General features: G+C 48.2%; 1 protein-coding gene across 1 annotated transcript; it reads left to right on the top strand.

Annotated features, from left to right (window-relative positions):
* The first annotated feature begins 9,965 nt into the window (after positions 1-9,965).
* Positions 9,966-11,605, top strand: LOC125556204 (uncharacterized). The gene has a single exon (XM_048718985.2). The coding sequence runs from the start codon at positions 10,162-10,164 to the stop codon at positions 11,377-11,379; it is 1,218 nt and encodes a 405-aa protein (XP_048574942.1). The 5' UTR covers positions 9,966-10,161; the 3' UTR covers positions 11,380-11,605.
* The last annotated feature ends 354 nt before the right edge of the window (positions 11,606-11,959 follow it).

The following is an 11,959-nucleotide window of genomic DNA, read 5'->3' on the forward strand; positions in this document are numbered from 1 at the left end:
AACCAAATATTGCATAGATAATTATGGTGGAAAAACCACACATTTATAAAATGTTTAAATACTATAAGATGAATAAAACAGTAGCAAAAATGATTATTTAAATATATATTTTTATTTAATAAAATGTTAAACTAAGTTATTTGGGGTCTAGACTTTTTGTGACTATGGGCTAAGTTGTAATACTAATTTAGATACTAAGTGTATATTTTACTAAATTAAAATGCAACTAAAATAAAGAAAGAAAGAAATAATAAAAGAAAACAGAAAACAAACAAAAGGAAGGAAAGGAAAAGAGAGAAAGCCCCCCCCCCACTGGGCTTCGGCCCAGCAGGCCGGCCCGTTCGGCCACCGGCCCAACCGGCCACACCCCTCACTCCCATAACCCCCACCCCTGGTCAAACCCTAACCCAACCACCCGCACTCCCCCCCCCACGTCGTTCCCACCCCCTCCCGATCCAGATTGCATCGGGGACGAAACCCCCACGCCCCCCTCATCTCCTCCCTCTCACCCGATCCAGACCGGATTGGGCCGACCCCATCGCCGCCACCCGAACACGCCACCCCGTCGCCGCCCCGGCGCACGTCCCCATCGCCAACCCCCGCCGCCTCGCCGGACCGCCTCGCCTCCTCCCCGATGTGCTCCACCGACCCCGACGCCACCCCGAACCGCCGGCGCCGAGCGCCATCCACCCGGAGCTCCCCCGTCGCCGCCTGTAGTCTTCGTCCTCCTCCGCGACCCCCCACTGCCACTCCCCTACACTACTCGGTGAGGGTCATGCCCTCTTCTCTCTCCCCTGTCCCGCGCACTCTACGGCGTCGTCGCCCCCCCTGCAGCTCTCGACCACGCCCCGCGTCTTCCCGTAGCCGCCATCGCGCCCTGACCGCGGGGTGGCCACACCCAGCGTGCGTGCCCGGCCCGCGCCTGCCGCCTACTGATCTCGCCGGCCCCGCCCCTCTCGTGCTCACCCCCGCGTGCTCGTCGATGCCCTGCTCCTCTGCTCACGCGCCACCACGCTCGCCAGCTTCCGCGCGCGCCGCACTACCGCGCCTCGCCGTGTCCTCCCTGCAGCCGCTGCTGCTCGCCTTAGCCTCGCCCCTCCGCCCCTGACCACTGCTCCATCGCGCGACCCCGCCACCACCTCCATCGTTGTAGCTTGCGCGCGCCGCCGCATGCCTCACCTCCGACGCCTCACCTGGCCGGCGTCTTGCCGCCGTCCCCCAGCCGCCCCGTTGGCCACGCCCGGGCCAGCGCCCGCACACTCACGGGGCTCCGCCCGGAACGCCCCAACGCCCGTGCGCCCATTATGCCCCCCTAGGGCCAATGACACATGGGGCCCAGCCCCCCCAGAACGAAATTAAAAAAAAGAGGACTTAAAAGAATTAAAAAATAAATAATAATTAAGACAATTAATTAATTAATTAATTAACTTAATTAGTTCTGATTAGATTAACTAATTATGATTAATTAACCTAATAACTAATCAACTACTGTTAAATTAACTAAACAGTCTATGACCAGTGGGACCCACCTGTCAGGTTGACCAGGTCAACCGCTGACGTCATGCTGACGTCATGATGACGTCAGCAAACACTATTCTGGATAATGTTGATTTAATTAATTAAATAAATCCTAAAAATGATTTAAATCTTTAGAAAATCATATCTTTTAATCCGTAATTCGGATGAAAATACTTTATACATGAAAGTTGCTCAGAACGACGAGACGAATTCGGATACGCAATCCGTTCGTCCGTCACACGTCCCTAGCATAGCGAACACGCAACTTTCCCTCTCCGGTTCATCTGCCCGAAAACGCGAAACAATGGGAATACTTTCCCGGATGTTTCCCCCCTTCGCCGGTATCGCCTATCCCTACGTTAGGTCACCCCTAGCACAACGTATTGTCGCGTCTTGCTTTGTGTTTCATTTGATTGCTCTATTATTTATTGTGTTCCCCCTCCGTTACTCCTTTCCGGTAGACTCCGAGACCGATGCCGATGTCCGTGTGTTCGACTACATCGAAGATGACCTCTCTCTTGCCAGAGCAACCAGGCAAGCCCCCCCTTTGATCACCAGATATCGCCTACTCTTTTCTCTATACTGCTTGCATTAGAGTAGTGTAGCATGTTACTGCTTTCCGTTATTCCTATCCTGATGCATAGCCTGTCCTTGCTACTACTGTTGTTACCATTACCTGCTATCCTACTGCTTAGTATAGGATGCTAGTGTTCCATCAGTGGCCCTACACTCTTGTCCGTCTGCCATGCTATACTACTGGGCCGTGATCACTTCGGGAGGTGATCACGGGCATATACGATATACTTTACACAGTTACATTACCTGTGATACTGTTCGGAGATGGGGGCTGAAGGGGCAGGTGGCTCCATCCCGGTAGAGGTGGGCCTGGGTTCCCGACGGCCCCCGACTGTTACTTTGAGGCGGAGCGACAGGGCAGGTTGAGACCACCTAGGAGAGAGGTGGGCCTGGCCCTGGTCGGCGTTCGCGGATACTTAACACGTTTAACGAGATCTTGGTATTTGATCTGAGTCTGGCTACTGGCCTATACGCACTAACCATCTACACGGGGACGGTTATGGGCACTCGACGTCGTGGTATCAGCCGAAGCCTTCGTGACGTCAGCAACGGAGCGGCGCGCGCTGGATTGGACTGGAACGCCTACTAGGCTAGGTCTGCTTCCGGCCGCCCACGCAACGTGCAGGTGTGCTAAGGGCGATGGGCCCAGACCCCTGGGCGCTTAGGTTTAGACCGGCGTGCTGACCTCTCTGTTGGTCTAGGTGGGGCTGCGACGTGTTGATCTTTCGAGGCCGGGCATGACCCAGGAAAGTGTGTCCGACCAAATGGGATCGAGCGTGTTGGGTTATGTGGTGCACCCCTGCAGGGAAGTTAATCTATTCGAATAGCCGTGATCTTCGATAACAGGACGACTTGGAGTTGTACCTTGACCTTATGACAACTAGAACCGGATACTTAATAAAACACACCCTTCCAAGTGCCAGATACAACCGGTGGTCGCTCTCTCACAGGGCGACGAGGGGAGGATCATCGGTTAGGATTATGCTATGCGATGCTACTTGGAGGACTTCAGTCTACCATCTTCTACATGCTGCAAGACGGAGGCTGCCAGAAGCGTAGTCTTCGAAAGGACTAGCTATCCCCCCCTTATTCCGGCTTTCTGCAGTTCAGTCCACATATGATTCCCTTAATCCATTTGATACCAATGCATACATATGTAGTATAGCTCCTTGCTTGCGAGTACTTTGGATGAGTACTCACGGTTGCTTTCTCCCTCTTTTCCCCCTATCCCTTCTATCTGGTTGTCGCAACCAGATGTTGGAGCCCAGGAGCCAGACGCCATCTTCGACGACGACTCCTACTACACCGGAGGTGCCTACTACTACGTGATGCCCGCTGACGACGACCAGGAGTAGTTAGGAGGATCCCAGGCAGGAGGCATGCGCCTCTTTCGATCTGTATCCCAGTTTGTGCTAGCCTTCTTAAGGCAAACTTGTTTAACTTATGTCTGTACTCAGATATTGTTACTTCCGCTGACTCGTCTATGATCGAGCTCTTGTATTCGAGCCCTCGAGGCCCCTGGCTTGTAATATGATGCTTGTATGACTTATTTTATTTGTAGAGTTGTGTTGTGATATCTTCCCGTGAGTCCCTGATCTTGATCGTACACGTTTGCGTGTATGATTAGTGTACGATTAAATCGGGGCCGTCACAGCAGGTGCAATATCATGCATAATTTCTTTGTATAAGTCGTAAGGTATTGCACTAGCACTAGCACCCATATCACATAAGCCATGATAACAATGATCTCCTATTTTAACAGAAATAACAGGCATGCCTACCACAGGTCTGTTTTTATCTTTAGCACAAGGTTTAGCAATTCTAGCAATCTCATCAATATTATCAGACAAAAGATCTTTAACAGTAGCAATATCAGGTTCAACTTTAATTTTCTCAGAAGGTGTATAATTTTAATGTTTCTTTTACGAACCACAGTTGAAGCTTTAGAATGATCCTTTATCCTAACAAGGAAAGGTGGTTTCTCAACATAAGAAGTAGGAACAATAGGATCATTATAAGTGATAGTCTTTTCTTTAACTTTAATAGGTGCAGCTACTTTTACTTCTATGGGAGGATGATATTTAAACCACTTCTCCTTGGGGAGATCAACATAAGTAGCAAAAGATTCACAGAAAGAAGCTACTATCTCAGAGTCAAGTCCATATTTAGTGCTAAATTTATGGAAAACATCGGTAGCCATAAAATATTTAACACAATCAAACTTAGGTGTCATACCTGACTCCTTACCTTCGTCGAGGTCCCAATCTTCAGAGTTGCGTTTAATTCTTTCCAATAAATCCCATTTGAATTCAATAGTCTTCGTCATAAAAGATCCAGCACAAGAAGTATCGAGCATGGTGCGATTGTTATCAGAAAGCCGATCATATAAGTTTTGAATAATCATCTCTCTTGAGAGCTCATGATTGGGGCATGAATATAACATTGATTTAAGCCTCCCCCAAACTTGAGCGATGCTTTCTCCTTCGCGAGGCCAAAAATTATATATATAATTGCGATCACGATGAACAAGATGCAAAGGATAAAACTTCTGATGAAATTCCAATTTCAATCGTTTGTAGTTCCATGACCCCGTATCATCACATAGCCTATACCATGCCAATGCATCTTCCTTCAAAGATAAAGGGAAGACCTTCTTCTTAACAACATCTCCGGGTACACCTGCAAGCTTAAATAATCCACAAACTTCATCCACATATATTAGGTGCTCATCAGGATGCATTGTTCCGTCTCCTGCAAAAGGATTATCTAGCAGTTTTTCTATCATACCGAAGGGATCTCAAAGCAGACATTTTCTTTTTTTTGAAAGTGAAAGAAAATTTCATTTTCATTTTCATTTTTAGTAGGTTCAGTAGGTTGAGGAGCAACTCTTTGCTCTACTGGTCGGGGTGAAGATACCCCGAACAAGCCCCTCAGAGGATTACTTTCCATAGTAATAAGTGACAGTAAATTTCAGCACACTATATAAATTTTCCTTACCATTCCACCTACCAAAGGTGCTTCACTCCCCGGCAACGGCGCCAGAAAAGAGTCTTGATGACCCACAAGTATAGGGGATCTATCGTAGTCCTTTCGATAAATAAGAGTGTCGAACCCAACGAGGAGCAGAAGGAAATGATAAGCAGTTTCCAGCAAGGTATTCTCTGCAAGTACTGAAATAAGTTGTAATAGATAGTTTTGTGATAGGATAATTTGTAACGAGCAACAAGTAACAAAAGTAGATAATATGCAGCAAGGTGGCCCAATCCTTTTTGTAGCAAAGGACAAGCCTGGACAAACTCTTATATAGAGAAAAGTGCTCCCGAGGACACATGGGAATATCGTCAAGCTAGTTTTCATCACGTTCATGTGATTCGCGTTCGTTACTTTGATAATTTGGTATGTGGGTGGACCGGTGCTTGGGTGTTGTCCTTACTTGGACAAGCATCCCACTTATGATTAATCTCTATTGCAAGCATCCGCAACTACAACAAAAGTATTAAGGTAAACCTAACCATAGCATGAAACATATGGATCCAAATCAGCCCCTTACGAAGCAACGCATAAACTAGGGTTTGAGCTTCTGTCACTCTAGCAACCCATCATCCACTTATTACTTCCCAATGCTTTCCCCTAGGCCCAAATAATGGTGAAGTGTCATGTAGTCGACGTTCACATAATACCACTTGAGGATAGACAACATACATCTCATCAAAATATCAAATGAATACCAAATTCACATGATTACTTATAACAAGACTTCTCCCATGTCCTCAGGAACAAACGTAACTACTCACAAAGCATATTCATAGTCATAATCAGATGATTATTAATTATCATATATGATCTGAACATATGATCTTCCACCAAATAAACCAACTAGCATCAACTACAAGGAGTAATTAACACTACTAGCAACCTACTAGTACCAATCCCGGACTTGGAGACAAGAATTGGATACAAGACATGAACTAGGGTTTTGAGAGGAGATGGTGCTGATGAATATGTTGATGGAGATTGCCCTCTCCCGATGAGAGGAGCATTGGTGATGACGATGGCGATGATTTCCCCCTCCCGGAGGGAAGTTTCCCCGGCAGAACAGCTCCGCCAGAGCCCTAGATTGGTTCCGCCAAAGTTCCGCCTCGTGGCGGCAGAGTTTCGTCCGAGAAGATGGCTTATGATTTTTTCCTTATCGAAAGACTTCATATAGCAGAAGATGGCCATCGGAGGGCCACCAGGGGGCCCACGAGGTAGGGGGCGCGCCCAGGGGGTAGGGCGCGCCTTGCACCCTCGTGGGTAGGGTGTGGCCCCCCTGGTGAACTTCTTGCGCTCAATATTTTTTATATATTCTGAAAACATCTTCCGTGAAGTTTCAGGGCTTTTGGAGCTGTACAGAATAGGTCTCTAATATTTGCTCCTTTTCCATCCCAGAATCCCAGCTGCCGGCATTCTCCCTCTTTATGTAAACCTTGTAAAATAAGAGAGAATAGGCATAAGTATTGTGACATAATGTGTAATAACAGCCCATAATGCAATAAATATCGATATAAAAGCATGATGCAAAATGGACGTATCACCTCTCGGCTTTTGATAACCCACAAGTATAGGGGGTCAATTGTAGCCTCTTTCGATAAGTAAGAGTGTCGAACCCAACGAGGAGCTAAAGGTAGAACAAATATTCGCTCAAGTTCTATCGACCACCGATACAACTCTACGCACGCTCAACATTTGCTTTACCTAGAACAAGTATAAAACTATAAGTACTTTGTAGGTGTTTTTGGATAGGTTTGCAAGATAATAAAGAGCACATAAATAAAAGCTAGGGGCTGTTTAGATAAAGAAGCAATAAAGTTAGTATATCGAGTGTGGAAAAGTGGTGGTAGGAGTTGCGAAATTGTCCCTAAGCAATTGACTACTTTACTAGACCGATAGGACAACGAAAATCTACTCACACATCATAGGATGGCAACACATCATTGGATAATAATATGAAGCATAAAGCACCATGTTCAAGTAGAGGGTACAGCGGGTTGCGGGAGAGTGTACCACTGTAGATAGAGGGGGGAAGGTGATGGAGATGTTGGTGAAGATGGCAGAGGTGTTGGTGTAGATTGCGGTGATGATGATGGCCCCCGACGGCGTTCTGGCGCCACCGGAAGCGAGGGGGAGAGAGCCCCCCTTCCTTCTTATTTTTCCTTGACCTTCTCCCTAGATGGGAGAAGGGTTTCCCCTCTGGTCCATGGCCTCCATGGAGGCGGAGGGGCGAGAGCCCCTCCGAGATTGGATCTGTCTCTCTGTCTCTCTCTGTTTCTGCGTTCCCAGATTCTGCCCTTTCACCGTTTCTTATATTCCCGGAGATCCGTAACTCCGATTGGGCTGAAATTTTAACACGATCTCTATCCGGATATTAGCTTTATTGCGGTGAAAGAAGGGCACCAGCCGCCTTACGGGGTGGCACGAGGGTCAGGGGCGCGCCCCCCTGCCTCGTGGGCCCCTCGAGCATCGTCTCGCGTTGATTTCACTTCCCAAAATTCACATATATTCCAAAAAAATCTCCTTCAGTTTTTATCCCGTTTGGACACCGTTTGATATGGATTTTCCACGAAACAAGAAACATGCAACAAACAGGAACTGACACTGAGCACTGGATCAATATGTTAGTCCCAAAAATAGTATAAAAAGTTGCCAAAAGTATATGAAAGTTGTATAATATTGACATGGAACAATCAAAAAATATAGATACGACGGAGACGTATCAGCTTTCCTTCACCGGAATTAGCCGAGTAGGACTTCTTTTCCTTATCTAGAGGGCACAATATGCTTTGGCTTCTTTTCTCGAAGTAACAATATACACATATATAGTTAGCTCGAATGTGATGCACGCGTTTTCTATAGTTGAGCGGGAACGAGAGTGGTGGCTTGTGGTGCGCAACAGTTGCATACCATACAATGCACTGCCAATTAGCCATAGGCGTGGTCGACCACTGGTCTTCCAAAGTGGATCACAAGTACAGATCAAACTTGGATTTGAAATTAACTAGGCAAGTACAAGTCGAATCCAACTAATTCATTTATTTTCTTTCCTTCTCTTCTTCAATTTCCCTTACTACTCCCCAGCCTAGCACCCAGCTACAGCCGATGATCCTCCTAGGTGTGGTGTGGAGCGTTCAAAGGAGATTGAGGCAATTCGGAGAAGAAGCCACCAGGGAAGAAGAGATGATTTGGGATTGGTGATTACACGTGGCCTCCTCTAGGGTAGGTCTAACAGATGGGAGAAAAGACTAGTAACATATAAAAATATTCCCCACCTTCTACCACGTATTCATAATAGTGACCAAAATCGCAAGTTAATAGAAAAATTAAAGGGTTAATCCTTTCTTTATCAAAACCATATTATTGTGAAAGCCAAATGGCTGAACACAAGCCCTTAGGAAAAAAGAGAGGATGAACCCAAAAAGCGAGCGAGCGCGCGCGTATGTGTGTGTGTGTGTTGAGGCCTGGTTCACACATGTCAACTTGGGGCTCCAGTGCATCTGACTTCGGGTCCTCAGTCCACCTTACAGATTAAACTCATCTTTGCTTGTCCTCTTCCTCGCCGACGTATGGCGATGCTGCCACCGTCGTCACCGATAGACGTGCCTCTGCGGCTATCGCTTCTCCCAGTGGACACCATCTTGGAGATATTGTCCCGCGTGGGCGAAGCTACCATCATCGGCCACTGCGCATCCACTTGCAAAGCGTGGCTCCACCTCATCCTGGAGCCGTCCTTCTTCTCCTGCCGTCAGGCCGGGCGCCCCGACCCCTTTAATCTCGATGTAAGCGTGCAAGCTGGCAGTGGTAGTGGAAATCTGAACGAGTCAAAAAATCTCACACAGAATGCTAAGTCTGGATTGGTCCATAAGAAGTGAACCACGCTAGGATGCAGACATCTAGTTATCATAATGTCTTGGTTTATCAAGTCATGTAAAGAAAACAAAGAAAATATATTTTTAAAACACGAAGATAAGTTACGAACATTGAGTAAGCCATTACAAAGCATAAGATGAATTCCCAGTATAACTTGTTTTGACTTGTAGCTTTCTTCCATCATCACCTCCCACCGAAAAAAAATCCTATAAGACTGGGTCTTTTCTCCCATGTGGTGAGACCCACCCTAGAGGAGGCCACACTTCTTTTTACCAATCCCAAAGCATCTCTTCTTGCGTTATTTCATGAGTTTCATATTTCTTTCTGATGACAGACCTCTCGTCTATCCTTCATCGGAATCAGCCAACTAAGACTTCCTTTCCTTATCTAGATGGGCACGACGAACTGCTTTGGTTTCTTTGTAGGAAGTAGCCATATACACGTATATAAGTAGCTCAAAACTTATGATGCATGTTCTCTACAGCTGAGCGAGAACGAGAGGGGCGGCGTGTGGTGCGCAACAGCTGCATACCATCCAATGTGCTGACAATCAGCTAGGGGTGAGGAAAAGCACCCGCCTTCCTCACAAGTTACAGATCGAACTTGGATTTGAAATTAACTAGACAAGTACAAGTCGAATCCAACTAATACTTTTATTTTGTTGCTTCCCTTCTTTAATTTCCCTTACTACTCCCCGGCGTGGCACCCAGCTATAGTCGGCGATCCTGCTAGACATGGTGTGGAGCATTCAACAGAGATTGAGAAAATTTGGAGAAGAAGACGTCATGGAAGAAGAGATGATTTGGGACTGGTGATCACTCGTGGCCTCCTCTAGGGTTGGTCTAGACAGATGGGAGAAAAAACCGATCTTATGATTTTTTTTCCCTCACCTTCTACTACTGATTCACAATATTGACCAAAACAACAAGTTAGTCTGCAAAAAGGGCTAATCTTTTTTTATCAAAACCATATTATTGCGCAAGGCCCAATGGATGAACACAGGCCCTGAGGAAACAAGAGAGGATGAACCCAAAAGCGCGAGGGTGTGTGTGTTGAGGCCTGGTTCACGCCTGGCAATTTGGGGCTCCAGTGCATCTGACTTCGGTTCCTCGGCCCACCCTGCAGAATTCGACTCATCTCAGCTTCTCCTCTTCTCGTCGGCGCATGGCGCCGCCGCCGCCGCCGCCGATAGACGCGCCTCTGCGGCTGCCGCCTCTCCCGGCGGACACCATCTTGGAGATCTTGTCCCGCGTGGGCGACGCTACCGCCGTCGTCCGCTGCGCAGCCACCTGCAAAGCATGGCGCCGCCTCATCCTGGAACCGTCCTTCCTCTCCCGCCGTCGCGCCGGGCGCTCCGACCCCTCCCCTCTCCTCGGCTTCTTCTTCCTGGACACATCCCAGAAGCTGCCCCGTCGCCGCCTCTACCTCCGCCGCCCCACGCGCTTCCTCCCCCTCGGCCCCTCTCAGTCGCAGGCAACCGCCCTCCCCCTGTCCCACTTCTTGCCGAAGCCGGACGCGGCCGGCCTCAGCGGGTTCGCCCCCGTCGCGTCAGGCGCCGGCGGGCTCCTTGCCCTCCGCCGTTCCCCGGCCAGCTCGTGCGACCCCGTCAGGATCTGCGTCTGCGACCCCGTGGCAGGGACCTCCACCTTCCTCCCCCCTCTCCCGCCCACAACATCCCCCGAGAACATCGTCTTTCTCGACGCCGACGGCTCCTCGTTCCGCCTGCTTGCGGTGATGAACCGACCAATGGGGATCCGCCTGCGCGTCTTCTCCTCCCAGACCGGGCAGTGGGGCACGGCTGTGACGGCCCCACTTCCTGATAAGATGGTGATCCACCTCTGCTCCCGTGCCGTCGTCCACCGTGGTGCCGTCCACTGGATATGCGGCACCCGTGCCCTCCCGAATGCGGTGCACGCACTGGCCGTTCGCCCCGGCCAGGCCGATGTCTCGGTGTGCCGATTCGACCTTCCGCTGCGCGCAGGCATTCACCGCCTGAACCACGCCGCAGAAGCCGTTCGCCTGTTCAGTTCAGCTCAGGGGTGTCTCTCCTTGGTTCTTCTGGATGAACCTGTGATCTCCGTCTGGAACTTCAAAGACAATGGCGCTGATGGCAGGCCCTGGGAGCTTCACAAGACGGTACATCTGCCGTCGGTGTTGCCGTCGACAATCTCTGATCCTTCTGCAGGGTGGAGGCTCTCTGTCGTAGCATCGTGCGATCAGAGTGGCTCCTTGTTCTTGCGTGCTGTGGGCGAGGGCGGCCTTTTTGTGCTCAACCTGGAGACGGAGGTGATGTCGAGGGTACGCAACGACCACTGCGCCAAGTTCCTGTGCCTGTATGTGGCGAATCTGAGTTCTTGCCTGGGAGCCATGAAGAATTTCTGATGTTGGACTCAAAATTCAGGTTTCTGAACACACTAGCTTAATGCATATTAAGAGATGAGTATTCAGTTCTGTTTCGATGTATTCTACAGGTTTACTCTTATCTGTGATGTATCACCTGTTTATTTTCACATCTGGAGGCTTCATACTGATTTAAGTTTCAGTTTATTGTATGCGGCTTGCTTATTGTAGTCTTCATTTCTAATAATCAGTGTCCTCTACTGCTAAACTTGAATTTGGATATGATTACAGTTTGTATGTCCAGTGGGGTTCTATAATGTGAAACTGAAAGAAACAGGATTAAATTGCGCTTATTTTCTTCGATTCACTATGCCAATAATGCAATTTGCTGTTTCTTGGAAGGCAAGATTATAGTTATCTAAGCCAATGTGAACAATAGGAGAAATTTTATTGCTTTGCATTCTGAGGTGACAACTCTTGTGATCAGGTAGTAAAAGAAAAAAGAACACATAATAATGGGAATTTGCCAGATTATATGATTACTAGAGCTGACAGTTACATCATGTCTGAGAGTTAGTATGACACAATATACGTTCCATCATGTCTGGGAGTTAGTACTGTA

Source organism: Triticum urartu, chromosome 5A (genome assembly GCF_056163025.1).
Source record: "Triticum urartu cultivar PI428250 chromosome 5A, HENAU_Tu73, whole genome shotgun sequence".
Lineage (NCBI taxonomy): Eukaryota > Viridiplantae > Streptophyta > Magnoliopsida > Poales > Poaceae > Triticum > Triticum urartu.